The sequence below is a fragment of the Furipterus horrens genome, unplaced genomic scaffold, assembly GCF_987537825.1.
Source record: "Furipterus horrens unplaced genomic scaffold, mFurHor1.1.pri manual_scaffold_3, whole genome shotgun sequence".
NCBI lineage: Eukaryota > Metazoa > Chordata > Mammalia > Chiroptera > Furipteridae > Furipterus > Furipterus horrens.
The window spans coordinates 161268349-161291652 of record NW_028327173.1 but is presented as its reverse complement, the minus strand read 5'-3'; the positions used below and the strand labels follow the sequence as shown (position 1 = coordinate 161291652).

General features: G+C 45.1%; 1 protein-coding gene across 2 annotated transcripts in view; it reads right to left on the bottom strand.

The window, feature by feature from the left end:
- MYZAP (myocardial zonula adherens protein) overlaps nt 1–11930 on the bottom strand; it is a 113217-nt gene extending 101287 nt beyond the window's left edge. The window contains exons 1-2 of one of the 2 annotated variants that reach the window (XM_090270663.1): nt 11753–11930; nt 2298–2384 (exon numbers count right to left, since the gene is read on the bottom strand). In XM_090270663.1, coding sequence (XP_090126789.1) covers nt 2298–2384; nt 11753–11827 — 162 coding nt within the window. In that variant the 5' untranslated portion in view covers nt 11828–11930. The remainder of the gene's footprint in view (nt 1–2297; nt 2385–11752) is intronic. The other variant, XM_090270662.1, reaches the window with a different exon arrangement.
- Between the last annotated feature and the right edge of the window lie 11374 nt (nt 11931–23304).

Below are 23304 nucleotides of genomic sequence, written 5' to 3'. Positions count from 1 at the left end.
AACTAATGTACCATTATCACATGTGTGAAGAGTACTATTTATTCAATAACATCTAATATATGGTTTATATTCAAAATTGTGCAATTATCCCAATGTGTCTTTTATAGATTTTTTTGATCCAGGATCTAATCAAGATTCACCTCTTATATTTGATGTTAATTAAGTCTCTTTTATCTCTAACAGATTCTCATCTTTTTAAAAAGATAACATGGAATTTATTAAGAGATTCTGGCCAATGGTTTTGCAGATATTTCCCCATTTGGGGTTTTTCTGTTTCCTTATTACTAGATACAGTTAAACAAGTTTGGTGTGAATACTACTTATGTAATACTGTGCACTTCCTAGTCAGATCACCTCAGAAGTCACATAACATCAGGCCGTCCCACGACCGGCTGCTAAACTGGGTCACGTGGTTGAACTATGAACTGTCAGACTGTGCCACTCTACCTCTAAAACCAGTATGCGATCTGTGAGGTCTTATTTTGAGACAATGTGAACACACTGTCCCACAATAATCACTCACCAATTAAGTGTTTGCATCCATTGATGACACAATCTAAGGGTTACAAAATAGATATTTTCTAAATTTATCAGCTGATGTTCTAGAAAGGAGAGCCCTCTCCCTCTCCCTCTGTCTCCCTCTCTGTCATTATTATTATGTAGTCACGAGGGTTGTTTTTATTATTCATTGTGTCATAACCTATTACTGTCATTATTCTGTTGGATGATCAAGTGGTTCCATTTTTGCCAGTGAGAGCCCTTTCACCCAGCTTCTGGGTCTTTTTGGTGTAAGCCCACTGACCTCTGAGTGCTGCCTTGCTTTCTAGCACACGTCCCAGGCTCACCTTGTACTCTCCCTGCTCCAACTTGGAACCAGCTATTGTACCGGATCCCTTCAGGGGACTCATCCTCTCTTTTTCAGCAGATACGCATCTTTACACTCTCTCACCCTGCTCTAGTCATAACCTCATTTTCCTTCCTCCCTACATCCTTTCCCAGTCATTCATCATTTGCATGAGCACAGGTAGCTCTTTGTCCTTGGAAGCAAGTTGGGAGAAGGAAGGTATAAGAGAAGGGACGGAGAGACCAAGACCTGCAGTGAATTTGGGGCATTATCCACCATTTACCAGTCAAGGAAAACCTTCCTTTTTCATTGGTGACTGCATGATTCATTATTTCCAAAGCATGGCTTGTATTTTGAGAAGGTATTGTCTTATGATTCCATATATAAAATTTATGTCATATTTTATTATTTTATTTTATACTTATACAAACTACACACAGAAGAAAAACTGCTACCTACACCCTGGTTTTCCTGCCCCCTACTCTTGCTTTACTTATCTCCATCGGCACTTACTACCTTCTAAACTCTATAAATTGTGCTTCATTTTAAAATGTTTGTTGTCATCCCAATAGAACTTATATTAAGTTCTGTGAATGACCGGCATTTTCTTGTTTACTGCTTTGTTCATCACTATAGTCACAGTGTCTACAGCAGTGCCTGGAATAGAGTAGGTACCCCATCACTGTCTGTAAATGGGAAAAGTGACTTGTCTAGGACCACAGGCTGAGAAGTGAGCAGGATCTGCTACCTGCCCTTTAAGCCTCTGCTTCCACGTCACTCCCCAAGCAGTCTGTTATCCCTTCCCCGTGTTCCCAGAGCCCGTCTTACACTTCCGGGTCCTAACACTTGAAGGATCACATCATCATTGTTTACTTTCCCATCTGTCTCACTCGAAACAACTGCAAGTTTCTCTAAGGCAAGGACAAGGTCAGACTTATCTCCTTGGCCCAGCACTTAGCACAGCAGCTGGCACAAAAATGTCTGCTCCCTCCTACCTGCAGCCAAGTGCCCTTGCCCTTGCCACACACGCCAGAGCCTACTGGGCTTTTCCTCTGCAGGCAGCCTCTCCTCAGCATGAACTGGGCCCCAGCTCCAGCTGCTGAGAAAGGCCCCACCGGCAGCTCACAATGGGCCCTTTGACTCCAGTGGACTGGGCTCTTTCAGGAAAAACTTGTTCGCTGTCACAGCACCTGTCACTAAAGCCAACACAGAGCCAGTGTTCATCGTGCAACAAGAGCAGGGGCCGGGGCCGGCAGAGCCAGCCGGTCAGAGCGGTCTGCCTTCTGGGAAGATGGGAGACAGGGTGGCAAGGTCGAGAGGGCCTCCCATCAACAGAGTTACTGACATTCAGGCTCTGCAAATAGCCTGGACAGAGGACAGGAGGGGGAAGGGGTTAACATAAAAGAGTCCAAAGAGTAGAACTTGTCAGAGCTTTGCCACAGAAATGCCTTACTTGTTCTTTTCTCTCAATCTTTGTTTCAATTTCCTCAGAAACTGGACTCTCGGGAGGTACGGTCAGTCGTAGTCTGCAGACATTTGCCTGGAAGAGACAGAGAGGAGAGGCCGGTTATGAACCTGCGTCTGGAGTAGAAAGAGATGGATGATCTTGTGCTTCTCTGAGCCTGTTTCCCTCCTTAGCAATGGGGATAATCGTACCTGTCACACCGGGCACTCTGGGGGTAAGCCCAGCCTTAGGCTGGCCCATCACCGACATTCAACATAATGCTGCTCAGAACAAGGAAAGTACTGAGTGATTTCATATTGTTACAAACACTTTTTTAATGGCTAAGATTCCAGAACATAGGATGATCTTATTTCACATGCACAGTCCAAAATACAGCTAGAGGGACAGAGGGCAAAATACACATAGCGGTGACTTGGGTGCAGCAGTGCTTTCTCCTTGAATATATAGTGAATTTTTACAATAAACCATGTATATGTTCAATCACAAAAATTTTTAAGTCTATACAATCATGTTCATAGCAACATTATTCACAATAGCCAAGAGGTGGAAGGAATGCAAATGTCCATTGACAGATGAGAGATCAATAATACACAGCATGTATTGGGTTGCCCCAAAAACTCATTTTGTTTTTTCCTTAAGATGGCTCCAGTAGTGCTTAGTCGTCTTTAACTTCATCTGAAACAATTTTGTTAAATTATCAGCGTGCACTTTTTAAAAACTTATTAGAATTTGTGTAGCCATTTTAATATTGAAAATGGAAGAAAATATATGACAGTTTTGGTATATTATGCTTTATTATTTCAAGAAAGGTGAAAATGCAAATGAAACACAAAGAAAAGATTTGTACAGTGTATGGAGAAGGTGGTATGATTGATCCAACGTGTCAAAAGTGGTTTGCAAAGTTCTGTGCTGGAGATGTCTTGCTGGATGATGCTCCATGGTCAGTTAGAACAGTTGAAGTTGATAGCGATCAAATCAAGACATTAATTGAGAACAATCAACCTTATACCATGCAGGAGACAGCCAACATACTCAAAATATCCAAATCAATCAAGTTACTGATGAAAATGAAAAATGTATCTTTTATTTTATGGATAAAACCATACAGACTTTTTGGCCAAACGAATACATAGAATAGAATATTAGACAGCCTTAAAAAGGAATAAAATTCTCACACATGCTATAATATGGATGACATCATGCAAAGTGAAATAAGCCCATAACACAAATTCCTAGAAAGTAGATGGTGACTGCCAGAAGCTGAAGAGAGAGGCCTGAGCAGTTATTATGCAGTGGGTATAAAGTTTCAGTTTGAGAAGATGAAAAATTCTGGAGATAGATGGTGCTGATGCTTGCACAACAATGAGAATATCCTTAATGCCACATGATATCTACTTCACCCTAATGTCACAGCCAGGTCCTGCTGTGACATTTCCCAGGGAGAAGTGATCGTGCCATTAAAAAAAAAAATCCCAAAGAGGGTTCCATCAGCCCCCAGCGTACCCAGCTCACAGCCAGGGAGGCTTGACCTACAGCAGTCAAGCTGCGTGCCCCGCTATGGATTGATTTCCCTAAAATTCATATGGTACAGGCCTAATCCTGAGAACCGCAGAATCGAACCTTATTTGGAAACAGGGTCTTTACAGATGTATTAGGTTAAAATGAGGTCATTAGGATGGGCCCTAATCCAAAGTGACTGACATCCTTATAAAAAGGGGAAATCTGGAGACAGACATGCACACTGGGAGGACGCCATGTAAACATGCCAAGGAGAGAGGCCTGGAACAGATCCTTCCCTCACAGCCCTGAGAAGGAACCAACCCTACCAACACCTTGATTTTGGACTTCCAGCTCCAGAACTGAGACAACACTGTCTGTCGTTTAAGTCACCTGGTTCGTGGTACTTTTTACAGCGGCCCCAGCAAACTATTATACTCCAAATCTGGCTTGAGGGTCATAGGTTTGCCCTGATCCACAGGGTGGTCTCTGAGCAAAATTTCCCTGCAGCCAAGAAGCCCAGGGTAGGACGGAACTGTAAAAGACCCTTTAAGCCCAACAGCCTATGAGGTAATGAGTGAAGAAAATGAAATGAAGTTAGCAGAGCTAAGCTGACTTAAAATGGAGTCTGTATATTCAAGCTGACAAAACTGGTTCAAACCAAATGGGTTGAAGCATGAGGAATAGATTTTATTTATTTTAACTAGCCTGAGGACTTAAACTTTTGTACTTTCCAGTTGTGCATTGATGCCTAGAGATTACTATAGATGTAGATAAAGACACAGATATAGATACAGATATATACCCTATAGATAACCCTCTGATTACTCACCTGTAAGACTTAAGAAAGAATGTTCATGTGTTCAGACAACCTAACATTCATTATCCAGACTACCATACATCTGGAAGATCATCATCTCAGACCAATCCAGAGGCTAAGAATGCAGAACTGATTCTCCTCAAGAATGTACTTTTCACCATAAAAACTCTTAACTTTTCTCTCTTCTTTAGAACACTCTGGGTATTGCCTAGTTGTTGTTTCCAGTTTGCAAACCCTAAGACCCTTGAATAAAACTTTGCCAATTTTAACTGTAGCAAAGACTCATAATTCATTTACACTTGGTCAAAACTATGAAGGAACCCCCACACCTAACAGTGTAACTGGCAGAGGGGTGCCCAGTCTGTGGGTAACATTTCCCATGTACGGGCATTGGGGACACATGTTAGCACTTCCACATACACCATCACCTCCTTCCAAAGTATCCCATTTTGCTACACAGCACCTCTAACTTTCTGATAATGAGCTTATATATTCCCTCAGAACTCTTACCTAATAGACCTAGCATTGTCTTGGGCACTGCAACAGAATTCTCTTTCTCTAGACAGCTCTCTGTAAGAGTCCTTCATTACTATGAGCATATAGGAAGGAGAACAATTATTTTAACTGGAGGTAGGAGTATAGGGGAAGACTACTATAAATGACATTTGAGCTGGGTATAGAAGTACAGAAGAACTTTTCAAGTCAGTGAGGTTTGGAGAATTCATTGTCAAAATAATAGACAACTACCAGGCAAGGTGTTCATTCCAGGCTGGTCAAAGGCACAGAAGCTGGCTGGCCTGTTCCACGAATGGCAAGTGGTCCAGCATCCTAAGCTAGAGCAGGAGAGAAAATGGACATCCTAAGCTACAGCGAGAGAGAAAATGGACAAGGAGGCAGAGGCCAACCTCTAACAATCTGCAAATGCGTGCTGCAGAAGCAAGGCCTCTAGTGGAAGACTGAGGAGTCATCTTTGGAGGAAGGGACTAACACTCAAATATGAGTTCAATGATTTGATATCAATTATTAAAAACCTCCTGTTGTGGTCTACACACGACAACATGGAGAGAATGGAAAAAATAGAGGGCGAGATGGAGCAAGCTTTGCACCTTGATTGCATTGGTATCCCTTATAGCACTTAACATAATATCAACACAAAATAGGCACTTGCTCAGTAAATATCAATATGGGTTTCTTTTTGGGCTGAACTAAAGCACAGTAAGGAGACTATACCTGAAGCTCCCTAGAGAGCCTTCCACATTCTTCAAATTAACCCCCATTGGAGGGAGAGCAAGGGAGGGGCAGAGAGCATTCAAGCCACGGCCACCAGCATTCAAGGCTCCACCACAAGAAAATACACAAGCAAGCCCTTGTCTGCAACTCATGGCACCACGGAGCTAAGCAGGCCCTCTGGGACTTGTGAAGGCAGTGGGCTGGTCTCCATGTGGGGGGACCCTGGGAATCCACATACCATTATGCTCTTAGCTTCAGGCACTTGGGCTCACCTGAAGAAAACTATCCATCTTTTTAAAAAGGGGTGGAAAAGATGACCCTCAGAGGTGACGGGGGTTGTTAATCCATTTATAAAAATGGATTTCCCTAAGGAAATGAGCCAAATGCATGTACGTACATTGCTCTCAGCCCTGGGACTATGGGACCCTTGCCCAGCTCCACCTAATTAGTGAAAGCGTGGACCCTGTGGTTGTGGCTGGGAGGATGGATCCCACACTCTCTCTGCTCAGCACAAGCATAAAATCTCTGGAAATTTCAGGCCAGGCTGTGTGGAACAGGGCATGCCTGTTCTGGAATAGGCCTCTTATCTCTGCTGTGGCCCTGAATTTGAAGGCCTGATTATCATCAGGGTGGGGCCAAGTTTTTCTGTCAGGGCCAAAGGGTAAACATTTAGGTTTCCTAGGCCACTGTGAAAAGCAGGCTTAGCTCAAAGTATGCAAAACAAGCTGAGGGCTGGATTTGGCCCAGGGTCAGTAGCTTGCTAACAGACCCCTGATCTCCCCTGATTGTAGGTACTTAGACACTTTTCCAGCCTCTCTTTCCTGTGTCACAGCTGATTCCAAACAAAACTCATAAATAGGAGGACGGTGACCTGTACACTTCTGAACCAGCACACAATGCGCCCCCAATGCCAAGTTGAAGGAGAACCCACAGGTAAATGAATGTTTACAGACACCAGTGTGACCTAGAGTGTTATGCACCCCCCAACTTACACCACCCCCCCATACACACACACACAGCCTTGCCCTTCCACAAGGCCAAAGGGACCTTCCAGAACACTGTCCCAGAAGTGTCTGCATTTCCACAAGAGCAGTAAGGGGAAAGCAAAGCTGGAAGGAGGCATTCCGGTCCTTGGCTGCACATTGGAGTCACCCGGGGAGCTTCCTCAACAATACAGATGTTATTCTCTAGTTTCTGAAGTTCTTGTTTTAAAGGTCTGGGGTGGGACCTGGGCATACATATTTTAAGCTTCTTGGGATGCTATGTGTAACCAGGATTGAGAAACACTGACTTAACCAAAGGAATGAAGCTCCAACTTGGCAACAGGATGAGGTAACTGGAATATTTGGAGGCCTTCCTGGAACTGTCAGACTCCTCACCTGGGCCAGTACTCCCATCCATCTGTCACCTGCTTCCTGCCCAGGTGGGCCAAAGGGAATGGACTGGCTTTAACCCCAAGCTTCTCTTCCTGTTTTCCCCTTTGCCAATTCAATGTTAAGTGCAGCTCCATTAGGATTCTGGTGACACTCCTCTTTTTAAGCATCTATTACAGCAGGCCGGGGAAGGGAGGGTCCCTAAATAGTTAATCATAGATGATGCGCAATGACAGGGTGCACAGGCCTATAGGGGAACATGGAAGAGGAGGCTTCGGGGCAGGATTCCTGGAGAAGGTGACCCTTCATCAGAGGAGAGGTCCAAAAAAGGCAAAAAGACAAGGAACAGCATGGAAAGCTTGGGGAATGGCAAGTAGTTTGGCATATCTGCAAAGAGTAGTGTGCATGGGGAGGGAAGGCAAAGGTAGACTGAATGAAGGGGGTTGTACTTTCTCTCCTGGCAGCACTGAGGGACTCTTGAAGCAGGAGTCAGGTGACCAAATTTCGCATTTCACTCTGGCCTTGAAGAACAAGTTAGAGTCAACAATGTGATTGACATTTAGGAAGTATCACTCATCTAAAAGGAGAAAAGCAGTAAACACCACTGTGTTAATCCTCAGTGTCTTGGGGAATACTGGAACTGTTTCAGCCTGAGAGGGAGCTGCGCAGGAAGCTCTAAGACCACACACACGGAATCACTTAAAGTATTTCAGATCACAACATTCCGATGTGGTCTCTAGTAACCCGGTACTGAATCCACAGCTCCCTCAACTCAATGAGACAATTTTTCAGGCTGACTGACTTGAAAGAGTTTCCCAAGTGACAAGAAGCCTCCAGGTCTCAAGTTTTCGTTAAGAGTCCCAGGACTCATGTCTGTTCATTCTACACCTGACACAGCAAGATGGGTGAACCAAAGCAGAGAGGCTGGGATATTTTTTTTTTTTTTTTTTTTTTGAGATAGGACCGTCAATTTTTAGTGACAGAAGTTTTTGGCTAAGCTCTGAGGAATCCAGGGTTCTTGGCCTGTCCAAATTTGACTTGGGAGGGCCCTAATGAGGGGCCAGCCTGTTTTCTGGGCACAGCAGGTCCCCTGCCCATCTCCTCCCTAGTAGAGGCTGCAGACAACTTTCCTCTCCAGATGCGGAGGTCCCACAACACCCTGTGTCCCTTCCTCAGAGCCTGTAGGACAATACAGAAGTTATGCACACAATGTTTCTGTGAAAAGGAAAAGGAAATGAGGTAAATATTTCTCTAACCCATTCACTGCCCAGCTAAAGAGAATTCTTTATTTTGAGCCAATCAGACAGAAATGGGACCCAGGAGAATGGTGCATTAGCTAGACAAAGATGATTGGCAGACCCATTCTGATATTTAACAGAGGAGAACTTCACCAAATAGAAAGAAATGTGTGCAGGAACAGGCTAGAAGACAGTCCTATCCTTGTGGCCTTGGTAAGTTTTGTTTTGTTTTTTACATGCCACTGAGGGCCCGCGAGAACAGTGACATCAGCCAACAGTCTTATATTATCAGTAGGAGATATTGTGCTGGAGGAAACCCTGGACGGGTCTCACACCACCCTAGCTGGACTGCTTAACCAAAAATATTTGGCTGCACAAAGCAACACATGCCTTCCCCTAAAAGCGCACAACCTGGCCACACAACTGACCTTTCATTTCAAAGGCTCATTCAGTGCGATCAACTGCATTTTCAAAATTCCTTTCAAAGTCATGAAGCAATGCCAATATTTTAAGAAAGGTTTTCCCCATTCTCCAATGTCATCTTTCTGTCTATGGTTATTCTCCAGCTAATTTATCTTCCTGCTGTTGCCATAGATAAAACTAATTTTAGAGCACAACTGGTTTGGAGGTAGATTTTTTTTTTCATTTCACATCTCCTCCTGGTTGGCATATGTAAATGCCTCTTAGATATTTGTTTATCAGCTGACAGAAGTTACTTTCCCACCTTTTTTTTTTTTTTTTTTGTCTTGAGAGATGGTTTCAGATAAGGAGGAAGTATAAATTGTAGGTGGCAGCCACTGAATGAAGGATAACTGGTGACAGTCTGGTCTGGCCACATTACCCTTGGCCGCTGACCCAGAGAACTCCCTGCTCAGTGTCAGCTGTCACCACCATTCCTGGTTGGCTTGAATACCCACACCCACACAGCCTGGTTCCCCTGTAGTCCCTAATTTGGTAAGCAATTTGGATGAAACAGAAATGCTATTTTAATGACCAGTGTTATTGTTTGAGATCATCACTTGTCCAACATCAAAAAGGAAATACAGAACAATACAGAGGTTATGGAAAAACTTGCAACTTTAGGAACATGTTTCATGATTAATTGCTTGGTCTATAATTTTATTTTCAAGACCTCTTGTTCCTCCTGTGATTCAAAAAAAGAGTTAAGTGTTTTGATCTAAAGTAGGTCCAATATGCTACTGTTACACAATACTTGTCAAGAGTTCCATTTAGAAGAGTATTTCTTCCTTTCAGTATCCCAGTGTCAATGACCCTGCAAACTCCTACTCATCCTGAAAGACTAAACCCAAATGTCTCCCGCAGAGGGAGGCCTTCCTCAGATGCTTCAGAAGAACCTGTCCCTGTAGCTTCTACCCAACTCTTTTAACACTCTGCCCCATGGTAACAGCCCTCACATTGTATGATGGTAGTCTGTGACCAAATCTGCCTCCACAGGTAAGAGTGAACCCAATACCTAGCCTTGTATCACAGAGAAGGAAATCTGTAAATGTTGTTTAATCAATCAATCAATGAAAAGATCACAGCCTCCCCCCACCCCACCCCCACACACACACGTACACACAGAGACAATACCTGTGACATTTGCAAACCATGAGCAGAGTAGAAAATCATAAAGGGAATCCTAGAACCTTCACATATCTTCTCAAAACAAGAACTCGTGTGCTCAGGACAGCACTGTATGGTTTGATTCAGGGTCACAGCCCCTTCCCTCCAACGTATTTAGGTTGCCTTATTCAAGAGGCAGAGTCTTTTCCATAGTGTGTCCACTGTGCCAGACACCAAGAAATGTATAACCAAAGAAATACTTGAAAGTAAATATTTGAGAAAAAAATCTTCATAAAGGTTATTTTGTATAATAACCACATTTGCAGCCACCTGCAGTATCACCCTAGCTGCTCCAATCAGATCCCATCTCTGGATGGGGACTTAGACAATGCACTTCAGGCACTCTGGTTCACACATGGCTGTCCCAGCTCAGGGCTAGCTTTGCAGTGACTTCATTCTTTCTCAATCATAACTGTGTTCCAACTGTGAAGGATTTCCATAGAAAAAGGCAAATACCCATCTTGGACAAGGTTGGAAACTCACTTGCACCTAATGGGGATCTTGTTTTATGAAGCTAATGATTGAACAACCAGAATTCTCTCAATCCTAAATGTTTGGTGCGTGTGCACAACACACACCTGTACACACACCCCAGACCCCAGACCCAAAGGTAACACTACGCCTTTCTTCTAGAGCTAAAGAAAGGCAGACTGTAAGGCAACTGCTAGTCACTTGGCTGAGATATATAAAAAGCAAATATGTATGTCTACAAGACTAGGACATAACTAGAATGTCAAAGGGTGCCTTACTTGGACTTAAACACCTATTTAACTAAACCCTGGAAAGATGCATTAGAGACATCTCAACCACAGAAAAGCACCAAATGAGAAGTACGGAATATCACAATGAGTAAATGAACCAAAAAGCTCAAACCAAGGCCTTGGCAGTGTGTTCTGAGTGCTGATCTTGGACAAGACACAGAATGAGAAAAATACAATCTGCATGTGCCTAGCATGTCTTTCCCAGAGCACCTGGAGAAGGGAGAAAAGATGCAAAAAAAGATCGCAGAGAAACAGCATTTCCAAAGGGCAACCTCCCCGGAGATGGTGCCCAAGGCTACCAGGGCTGCCTCTTCTGCCACTGTGCTAATATTTAAATGAGAAAGAAGAAATTTTGCATAAACCCAAGTCACATGCAACTAGGAACCAGCTGCTGACCCTGGGCTGTCAGGTGAAGCCTACCTTGGCTAAGCCCACTCCAGTAGCAAGTAGTATTATTCTATCACCAGTGGGAACAAGCGACCCTTTTGCTTAATCGCTAGATGGAGAAAAGTTTGGCTTTTAAAACCATTCTTTACCTTTGAGTCTCAAAGGTGTGCCTAATTTGGTGGAAGAGATAACTGTAGAAATGTCTCCCTTGCTTTTGTTTGTTTGTTGTTTTTGTTTATGGTACTGATGTCAATAAACTTGTCTTGACAGAGGAATCAGGAAGGAGAGGAAATCTCTGGGAATTCCAGAAAGCCCCCTAAACCCTTCGAACCTGGAGCGCCCCTGGGGAGTCGAGAAGAAGGGTCAGGGTCTGATCTGGAGCAGGGTCGGAAAGCTGAGCCCATGGTAGGGCGTCAGGGCCAGGGACCGGCTCCCACGCATCCCCATCCTCAAACCCCTACTGCTGGGACAGGAAGCGGGACTGAGGTGGCTCCTGTCCCCAGCAACTCACCCTCCTGCTGGGTGCCCCGGGCGTCCTGTTGCCGCCGCCGGAGAGCAGAGTGACCGTGGACGTCGAGCGCAGCATCCCGCAGCGGCGGTTAGTGCGGGATCCCAGCGGAATAAGTGAGCGCGTCCAGCCTGCGTGGGGGCGCCGCGGGCCGATGGCCACTGGGGTTGCGGCGACGAGGGCAGGCGGGGACCGGGGCGGGCGCGGCAGGGGAGGGGCGGGCCGGGCCTGGGGGCGGAGCCTAGAATGCTAGCCCGACACGTCTGGCTGCATTTTCTCCCGGAGGGGCCGACCGGCCCGAGTTGAACGCCACTCCCCGCCAGGGTCCAACCCGAAGCGGGAAGTTGCCCTGGACCCCCTGGACGCCCAGGCTCTCTGCTATCTGCGGTGTCAAGGTCCACCTGTCCGTTCATCTTCACGGGGCTCTGGCGGCCCACTCCCACCCTGGCTGCCTCAGGAGGCTCTGCCACACTCGCGCGTCGCTGACCCCCTCACCCCAAGTCACTCATTCAATATTTACTGAGTGCCTACTATGTGTCCCTCCCAGCAGCCAACAATCAACAGTCCCTTGTTCTCTTTGAGTTTGCAACCTGGTGGAGGCACAGAGATGACAGGTGTGAGTAATTTGATGGAAGAGGAAATACAATGCCTATGGGGCACTCGGCCTGGCCTTAGGAGCTGGCCTGTGTATGAAAAGTCCTCCAAGAAGAAGTGATGACTAAGGTGAGACCTGAAATACAAAGAGGAGCATGACAGACATAGAAGGTTCACCACAACTGCTCCTGTTCAGTATTCAGTGATTATTGTGGGCTGGGCTGGCAAACACTTGGCAGGTGTTACCTCATTTAATCCTCACAGCCAGCCTTTGAGGCAGGCACTATTATTATCCTGTATCCCCGTTTTGCAGGTGAGCCACATTGAATCACCAAGAAATTGAGTAACACAGCAGGGGCCCCGCTGGCTGGTAAATGGCAAAGCTAGGATGGACTCCACAGTCTGACTTAGTGCCTTGCTTGTACACTACGCTGCCCCTCTAGCAGAGGAAGGTGGAGTTTCAGGTCAAAAGAATTGGCACGTGCAAAGATGGATGGAAGGCAAGAGAAGATACGCTATATTTTTGAGGACCTGAAAATACCCAAGAGCAAGGGGCTAAACGTAGAGAAGCCACAGAAGGAAGTCCAGGCAAATCATGAAGAATTTTGGTGTGTTTTTCTGCAGGGAAAAACTATCTTTCTCTACTTACCTTTCAAAGCCCAGATCAAACACTGCCTCACCACGGAGCTCTCCAGGACCCTCCCGCCCTGTGCACCTGCATTCGTGAACCAAGCGGCTCTTCGGGGCTGTATATTCTGTTAGAGGTGTGTGTGTGTATCCCGTTCTGCAGTGGTGAGCTTCTGGATCCTTCTGAACCCCCAGTGTGGCGCCAATATGGAAGATGCTCAAGAAATGTTGCTGAACAGATACTTGCTCCTTCTGCTGATAAGGAAGTGAGGACTTGGTCATCCCTGCTGCTGTGCCTGCATTCAAAGTGATTTTTATGCATTTTCTCACCAAGTTCTCACCATGACCCAACAAGATGGATATAGTTATCATCCCCACTTGCAAATGAAGAAACTGAGGCTCAGGAACATTAGGTTAATTGGTGAATAGCTGGGACTAGTCCTCCAGTCTTTTAACTCCAGGTCCATCCACCCATTCTTGTAAAAAGAGATAATTCATGAGAGTTGTCTTTCCATTGTACTTCCACACAGTTCTTACTCTTGGGAGAGTTTTGTAAGACTAAAACCTGGGTCTACTTTCAATAAAAAGTGGAAAAAATATGGCTTATGGAAGCCATATTTCATGGTTTAGAAATATCTCCATGGCTATCTCCACACACACACCAAAAAAAGCTACTCATTATTGTCGTTTTGCTATGTTGCCCTGAGTAAAAAGGAAATGGGCTGCTGTCAAAATGAAGTCAAAATAACATGGCATCATCCATGCTTATTTACATTATGTCAACCACCCAAGTGACCATCTAAGACAGAGTCAGCTTTTGAGAGGAAGTGTGGCCCATAGATTCATTTTTCCTCCATCTACCTATGTCTCTTTCATATCGTTAATATAATACATTTCCCACCGCGTTACGGCTCATCACAAAAGCAGTAGACTGCATAACTGCTTGTGAGCTCTTTGTGGAAAGTGGGTCTTGTTTACATATCTCCCTGCCCAGTACTCAGAACAGTAATTGGCGTGTTGTAAGTGCACAGTAAATATTCAATGAATGAAGAAATGATGTTACAGAGCCGTATTTCAACTCCCCCATGGTCAAACAATACAGAAACCGAGACCCTTCTCAACCCAGCTTCTAGGATAGCTGAGGGGCTCCAAGCAAATTGTCAGCTGAAGCAGCCAAAGCCCCAGGATGGTCCCAGCCAGGAAAGAGTCCTGTACTGACTGTCAGTAAAGGCTGTGGGTGGTGGAATTTGGCAGATGCCAGGCTCTGGTTTATACCACAGCCCCCCTTTGCCAGACTAACACATAAGGAACTGCATGAGAGAGGATAAGGAAGGAAAATGGAAAGACGGGTAGGGATTAAGAAAACAGAAAGGTGGATCTAGAATGAAAAGGAAAGTCAAAAATGAAGTCATAGTCACAGGTTTCTATGAACAGTTCTCGGTGACAATAAAAAGGAAGAATTGACTCTTTTCAAAGGAGCAGTCAAAGGCTGAGCACTTCTGCCCAGGCCGGAAGTACTCCCTGGCCTACAGAACTGAGACTTAGAAGGGTCAGACATGAGAGGGACAAGGACAGAGCTCTGGTGCGGAAAGTCACCCTGTTCCCCTTCGGCATTGCCCCAGTCTACTCCAGGCCCTCACTGAGCACTGGTGACAGAGGATTGCCGCTGTTTGGGCTGGAGGGCAGAGGAGCTATAACAGAACTGACTTAGCTGCCATCCCTTTGTAGCCACAGTAACAGTCACATATTCCTAAGAGTTATCCTAAATCTCTCGGCTACAGCAGAGGTCTAGAGAAAATTCTAGATGTCTGTAGTCTGTATAAAAGCCCTTCATCTTCTTGTAGTCACTCAGTCACTAAACTGCACCTCTTTCTCCCATCCTACTCCTAGATTTCTCTCTCATATCCTTCCACCCTCTGCCTTCAGAATTGTCCTTGTTCTCTGCTGAGCCCTCTCTGAATTATCTATTGGCACCATTATTTGAGAGGTTTATGATGGGACCCATTTCTCCAGCAAAGTCCTAAGTGGCAAGAACTATCATTTCTTGGCAGAAACAATCAGGAATTGAATCCCTGGGCAAGGACCTAGAGTAGATGAGCCCAGGCAATGCCAGGCTTCCTGTTATTCCATGCCCTCTTTACTCTTAGGTTTCTGAGGCTTCCCTTTCCTCCCTATTCCATTCAGCTGGTCCTGGCATCATCTCCTGTTCTGAATGTCAAATAGAGACCAAACTTTCACAGTAAAAAAAAAAGGACACATTTCCAACCCAAGGACAAGGGTATTGAATTACAAAGCCTCTTTGGATAAAGTAGAACAAGAAACACCCCATATTCACAGGGTGTCTGAGAGCAGAGAACAGGGTCTAGAGATAAGGAAAGCAGGCTGAGAGGAACTCTGTACCCTGGCCAAGTCACCCAGATTCACAGCATTTAGAAACCTGTCTAGACACCAGGGCTTGAACCTGCTGCTGGCCTACTCTGGGGAATGCAAGCTCATTGAAAATAACCCTAGGTGCTCACCAGTTAACCCATAAACAAGTGAACCACTGGTAGAGTAATAATACACCAATTTATTGAACAAATATGTACCAGGCACCTACTGTGTGCCAGGCACTGGAGACATGGAGGTGAGTAAGAAGAAAGGCCCTGCTTCCTAAGAGTTCACAATCAATTTGGGAAGAGAGACATGTACTTAGTAAAGAAATAGCTAACGTACAGGACTAAGTCTTTGTGCAAAAGGCTGAAAATACAGCAACTCATTGAATCTTACCAGCAACTCAGTGAGGAAGATGCCATCATGTCATAGGGAGGTGAAGTGACTTAACTCTGGTTCCAGCGCTTGTAAGTGGTGAAGATAAGTTTCAGACCCAGGCAAGATGGCTCCAGGGTATGTGGACTTAGCTTTTCACCTCCTATATTGAGTTAGGCACAGACTTGAAGCACATCCAAGACACTGTGGGGGACACGGGAGGAGGGAAACCAAGCAGCAGCAGCAGCAGAGAACAGGAAAGGCTTCTGGGGGAAGGCAGCATGGGAACTGGCCCTGGAAAATGAAGACAGATCAGTGACATTAGGGAGTGAGAGGGTCACAAGAAACAGTGAGGTCAGAGGGTCTGGGAAATGTGTGTTAGCAAGTTAGTCTGAACTTTAGGGCAGGAGGGAATGGTCAGAGACTAAGTAGGGTGGAATAAAATTGCAAAAGGCCATGAATAAAGTTGACAATCGATCTGATGGATAGCTATTGAAGGCTTGTAACCAGGGCAGTGAAAAGTTCAGGCATCAGGGAGAAGAGTACAGATGGAAGGCGGAGACTGCAGGGCAAGTACAATTGAACCCTGAACAATGAGAGGGTGAGGGACACCTACCCTCCCCCCTTGCACAATTGAAAATCTGCATATAACTTTTGACCCCCCCTAAAATGAACTACTAATAGCCTACTGTTGACAGGAAGCCTTACCAATAACTTAAACAGTCGATTAACACGTATTTTGCATATGTATCATATGCTATATTCTTACAATAATACACTAGAGTAAAAATACTTTTAAAATTCATAATGAAGAGAAAATATATTTACAGTAGTTTTTTGGGGGAAAAATCCATGTGTAGGTGGACCTGCACAGTTCAAACCCGTGTTCCTCAAGGGTCACCTGGTTTTTGGCTTCTACAGAAACAGTATTAATTCGAGATAAAGAGGCTCTGAACTAGGGCACTCAGAGGAGGCAAAGGCAAAAGGCAGGAAATCAACAGAACTTAGTAACTAACAAAAACTTGGATGATGTTTGTGAATTGTAAGTCACCCTAGTGAGTAGTTGACTAATTTCTCTATAGATCCTGAGGGAAGGGGAAGCAGTGAAGAAAACAGGTGGAGCAAACTATGTGCAATTCCTTTCTCAGCCCTGAGCTCTGACACACATTGAGCACAGAGGGCCAAATCTGGACATCCACCTAGAGGCAGGCATCCTTCCAACTTTTCCAAGTCGCTAACTGGCTTTGTAGTAAACTTGCAGGTGCAAAGGCGGTAATACTATGTATTTATTTTTTCAGGAACACATCCTGCTTCCTCTTTAAGAGGAAGCAGGCTTCACCCAATGTCAAAAAAATAACCACAGAAGTGAAGGAGTAAGTCAGATGAGAAATGTTAAAGGAATTAGGGGCCTTCCTGAGCAGTACGGTACGGAAAATACCTCCTTGTGGCACCCATGTGCTTCCTTGAGTAATTTAGGTGATTCCATCTGAAAGATACTGATTGGTAACTGGTCAGTAAATCCTATTTGGACCAATTAAAATACAAGTAATACCTACAAGAAGGGACCGCCCCCCCCCCCAAATAAAAACCCAGAATTATCTCTAGGCTTCCCCTGCTAGGTGAGTGTTCTAGGAACCCATCTGTATCAGTGTACCAGCTGGCATTCAGCTTCAGTGTTTTTGTTTGTTTGTTTTTGAAGACTTTTTCAACGTGCTTGCCCATTTCATGATGGGTGATTTATGAGCACACCTGCCCACATCACGCTGAGTGTTCAGCAGTTTATAACCAAAAACAGCATGATCCCTGTGCCCCACCCTCCCTACTCACCCAATCTCACCCCAAGTGACTTTTTTTGTTTCCCCAGAGGAAAAAAGGCCTCAAAGAAGAAATGTTTTGCTGATGTGGAAGAGGTGAAACAAAAAACAGCAGAAGCACTAAAAGGCCTCAATACTGATGAGTTTAAAAACTGTTATGACCAGGGGAAAAACCATCTCAATAGGTGTATTGCATCAAATGGAGAGTACTTTGAAGGTGACTGAACATGTAAGAGTACATAGTTTTTTTATAAATAAATTCCAGTTTTTGTTGGGACCTTCTTGTATGTTTGAGTTTATACCAAAAATGGAAGAGCTAATCTATAAAGGGGATTTTTTTGTTCTTTTTAAAAAACTCCTAAAATGTTTATATATGTTTATTCATGTAGAATGTCTGATATTTCATGCGATGACTATCATCTTATGTTGACTTCTCCCAGAAGTAGAATCTGAGTCCAAAATTCATGTGTAGGGGATTATTGAGAAGGTGCTCCTGGGAGAAACCAGGAAGGGAGTGGAGATGCAGGAAGGGGAAGAAGTGAACAAGGGCATCATCTTAGGCAAAGTCTCAGGTCCAGCCTGATGCCATTGGCCTTCTTAGGGTATAAGTTGCACCTCAGTTAGCTCAACCTCCTGACAAAAGAGCTGCATGTTTGTACTGCTGCACTGGTCAGTCATTCCTGTTATGGGGGTGAAAGGTAGGGGAGGAGTATCACTCCCAGATACTTGTGACACTCCATAGGGACAAGGAACCTCTATGTTCATGGAAAATCCTCTGAAGGTCATAGGTACAGACTATGAGCATCAAATCACACAAAATCTGGGAACAGACACACAGAGTCGATGGAAGAGGACTGAGGTGCTTTGAGTGAGTGCCAACTCTGTCCACTACATCTCTATGTTATGTCTATGTAAAATCTGGGTATGTACACAGATACCAAGGATTATGTAATATTTTCTTTTCAGAATAAAGATCTCTGGAACAAGAATGGCCACAAGCCACTACGTGGCCCAAAAGGTCTGATACAAAATAGTATGAATACAGTTAGTCTGAAAGAATCAGAGCAACACTCAAGCTACTGATAGAAGAAGCAGGATCCAAAAAAATCAAGAGTCTTGAGCAAGGAGAGAATCTGACAAGATGGAATCTAGCAGGGATAAATCTATGGTCTTAACTGTGGGTCCAAAGTCAGCAATGGCACCAGTGGAACATGCGGGAAACCCAGCTCAGTAGTGTCACAGAAGCGCACCCTTCAGTGACTCAGAACATCTCATCCAATTCAAGTTGCATTTAGACTAAGGCAGGGTCTGGAACCAGAAAGGCAAAACTCCCTACTATGTGGTGTTGGCCCTACCATGCCTGGAATGTGACCTTCAGTTCTGAATGCACTGGTTTAAAAGAACATGGCCTCCCAAATGATTTCAGAAGAACATGGCACAGATGGTATTAGAACTTGACACTAAATAATGGAAGATGTAGGCGACAGAACTGGGAATATTGTCTTTAGAGAAGAAAGGTCTGGGGAATGTGTTAGGTGACTTTAATTCCTAAAGGACCGCCACTGTGGCAGAGTGGTTAGACTTGTTCTGTGTAACCCTAACTGTAGAATGGGGCCCAGTAGGTAAAAACTACAGGGAGATGGAGTTCAATGCAATCTAAGGAATGCTTTAATAGCCAGAGCTAACCAAGGAGTGGGGGTAAAGAAAGAAAATTGAGAAGGGTAGAAATGATGGCAAAGGCTAACACAAGAAGTAGGCAGGGTATTCCCCATCGTTGGAGTGTGGCTCTGTCTGTGGTCCCCAAGCCCAACACCACACCAAAACCACCTGGGGACTTGCTAAGCACACATTCCTGGGCCCTGGACCACAGACATTCTCATCTAGTGGACCTGGGGTAACTCCTGGATATCTATGTTCTGATAGGCTTCCCCAGTTTTTTCTTATGCCGTCACCCAGCATTTGCACTATGACCAGGGCCTGGGACCACTGGCAAAAACATCTCATTAAGGATTACTAGAGGAATCTCAGGTATCAGATGGAGGAGGGAGCACAGAGTATATGCATTTGTTGCCTACAAATTCCAGACTCTGTGGCCCTGAGATTGTGGCATGCTAGGATCCCCATCAGAGGAGTCAGTCTAAGGAACACTGTTTAATAGATCTCATGGGCTTTGGAGGCAAACTAACCTGAGTTGACATTCAGGCTCTTTCACATATTAGCTGAAGGATCCTGAGAAAGTCATTTCCACTCTCCAAACCTTAATCTTCTCACCTGTAAAATGGGAGATAATAGTCCCGCCTCTTGGGGTCATTGTGAAGCTTGAATGAATATGTAAACTATATGACCATAGTATGCTGTGAGGTACCTTCTAAAGAAAACCATGAATTATCTCATCATTTTGGAGGTGATACTGAGTGTGAAAGAGGATGGAACACTTCTTTAGATCTGGAAGAACTTCTTCAAAACAAACATTGTGTTGCATACTAATATGACATTTGGAAAAGAAGAAAAGTCATTCTTTTCCTATGTTTGACTTGTTTTATTAAGAGATTAACAAAAAGAACTTATCTGTTCTTATCAGGTAATGGAAAAATATCATATAACTTCAAAACAAAACAGCATTCATTATTTTTAATCCTAAGAAAACCAATAATACTTCCTAACATTACTTTTCTGCCTTTATACCTCTAATGAACTCATGCAAACAGGCTTTCTTTATAGCTGCTGAAGCAAGTATAATGTTTCCTATTAAACATGACCTAGGGATGTGAGCAATTATTTCTCTAAGTTCATTTTGTTCTGTCCCAAGTGTCCGTCTGGCCCCATCCTGCCTGCAGGGCTCTTTCTGATATGCTGACACTTCACACAGGGCCTCTCCACATGGTTGTAAAGGTTGCTCACAGCACCAGCGCTTCCAGATGGAAGAGCTAATGTTCCCCTTGTCAAGCTCTGCCCCCCACATGGGCCTGTGTCCACTAGAGAAAGAGATGCCATTTCTAATCCACACACAACCATATAAGTTGATGTGGCCCTGCCCGGCATCAGGAGCAGGGATGCTCTATTTCTGAGCAAGATACCTCTTCACCCACACCCTCCCCACAAAATTTCTGGCACAGTCTTCCACAGTTCAGTTAATGGGAACTCTATTCTAGTAGTTCAGGCCAACTCCCCGGAGTCAGTCTTGGTTCCTCCCTTTAATCTCATGTCCTACATTTTCCCTATCTGGCTTCACTTTCAAAACATGTCTCAAATTTAAGCACTTTTTATCACCAATATTTAAGCCATCCATCATCACCTCTCCCCTGGATCCTAGAAACAGCCTCCTAACTGGTCATCCTGCCTTTGCCCCTGCCCCACCAGAGTCCAATCACAATACAGAGGCTACCATGATCCTTTTAAACCCACTCTTCTGCATAGACCCTTCTAATGGCTTCACAGCTCTTCAGATAAAAGCCCAAGTCTTGTGCTTTTAGTTTGTGTTCATCGACACTAAGATCCAAGGTCTACAGGGGCAGACGTGATCATCTGTTTTGTTCATTCCTCTAATCTCAGAGTCTATCACAGTGCCTGGCACAGAAGAGACATCCAGTAGCTCATTCTTGAAGGATGAGTGAGTGGTCCTTTGCTGTGGCCTCCAGGGTGACAGCAACTCAAATCAGTTCACCCAAGGTGCTAGCACCTTCAGACCGGGGGGCTGGGGGTGGGGGTGGGGGTGGCATTGGCTCCATTGCTCGCCAGACTTGGAAAAACATCTAGTTCTGATCCAGACCTCCCTGATATGGCTATTTCTGCCTCCCCTCGGCAACAGGTCACCTCATCCCGTCCTCTTGGAGAATAAATGTCAGCAGTCTCTCAATAAGTTGGGGCTTTCATGAACAAAAGGAATTCCTGATATGGACCTACAGAAAAGGCCCTGGAACAAGGGAATAGAAAGACTTGAGCAAGGACCGGAGAACAAGGAAAAATATTCACAGCAGTTAAAACAGGGACAAAGTAATCACTCTACCAGCTGTGCTCTGACGCGGCCTAACACTAGATCGCACTCATTTGTTCCCATGCTCTATCGCCCTCCACAACTGTGAGCGAGTCCCTGGACGTCAGGGACTACTCACTCATCAGAGCAGACATCTGTGTGGCCCAGAGATGCCGCACACAGTCATTGGTACCAGGTGCCAATCTGCCCAAACCCTGTTTAGTGTGGTGGGGGGAGGGGCTGGGAGGCTGCAGCTTCTGTTCCCAGGACAGGGGGTCTCTCTCTCTGCCTTCTGCACAAACATGTTGGGGCAGCCCCCACCCATCGGCTCCCCTCAGCTGAAGTCCCATCACTGTGACCCCTCTTAAGAGCCACTCAAGCTCCCCTAGTACCTGTCAGAGACTGGAGGTGGAGGTGGTGATAATGAGATTGAGTTAGTTGAAAGGTGAGGGAGGGGTGAACATTTATGCAACTTGTGGTCACAGCCCCAGACCATTAATCAGAACAGGGAGTTGAAAGTGAAATAGCTACATGTTCTACCAGGTGGGAATCCCAGGAGTGGATGCCAGAGTGGCTGCCAGGGAGCTGAGGGACTTCAGGCATGGAGCAGGGCTCAGGATAGAAGACCGACACATTCCGTTTTGTCTGGGATTTTCTCAGCTTTAGCACCAGAAGTCCCATGTCCCAGGTAACCTGATCTGTCCCAGGTAAACCAGAATCAAGAAGCAGGGAGTAAAGCCACAGCAACAAAGCCAGACCCCAGTGTGCAGAAGGGACACTGAGGAGACATAGAACAATGACCCCACTAGAGTGACACAGACAAGAAAGCCCAGTTGTAACAACCAGGACAGAGGAAAGAAAGCAGGCTCAGAAAGAGGTGAGGTTGTGTCCCTTCAAGGTTAAAAGATGTTCCCTACACACACACAAAAGTTTCTGTAGTCAAATAAAATTGGGAAAATCTAAGTTAAACAAGAGTAGGCAGGTTTAAGATAGGACTTCTTGCACTAAAGTAGATGGAGCATCTTCAAAAGATAAGTAACTATGCTTCTCCAATTTTAATGACCACAGGCTCCTCCCAGCCCACAGAATAACTAACACACGAAGCTAACAGGAAGCTGGCAAATACAGGTCCCAGTCGGGAGACACTGCTCTAAGTCGGCCTTTCTGGAGCATGCCTAATCTGGAAAGAGAAGTTCACATGGAGTTTGATTGTGTGGCTTAATAATTGTTAAGCCTTGAAGCCAGATCGAGGGACAAAGTCCCCGTCTCAGACATGACAGCCAACATGAAGCACTGCTATCTCCAACACAGTCATTGGTCTAGAGTCATCCATCTATCAGAGGTTAATGCACTGTGCCTGAGGACTGTTATTAGTCATGATAAGTGCCCTGGCTGAAGGTCAGCTTACCTGATAACACCTTCCCTAGAAAAGGGAGGAACCCGGCTCACTCAGGGAGTGTTGTTCAGAGAAGAGTCACTGACCCCACAGCCGGAGCCTACACTAAGCACTGAACAGTTGCGCCAGTAGGTACAGTGGCCATCCTTGTGGTTTCTATGGCTTCCACACCTGTCTTGACTATGGCTGGAGGGAAAGCAACTGGATTTGATCTGATAGGGAGTAGGGGAAGTACAGAAGGTTCTAGAACAACACTGAGCCTGACCGTGTCTGGCACCAGCAATGTGCTCACTTTGTGGAGGCTTGTGGAGCATTGCCAGGGCCCTGGAGGGAGGTTGGCTGAGTGGCCATCTTCTTCAAGGGCATTTTGCACTGTCTGGACAAGTTACTGTCAGAGCACCAA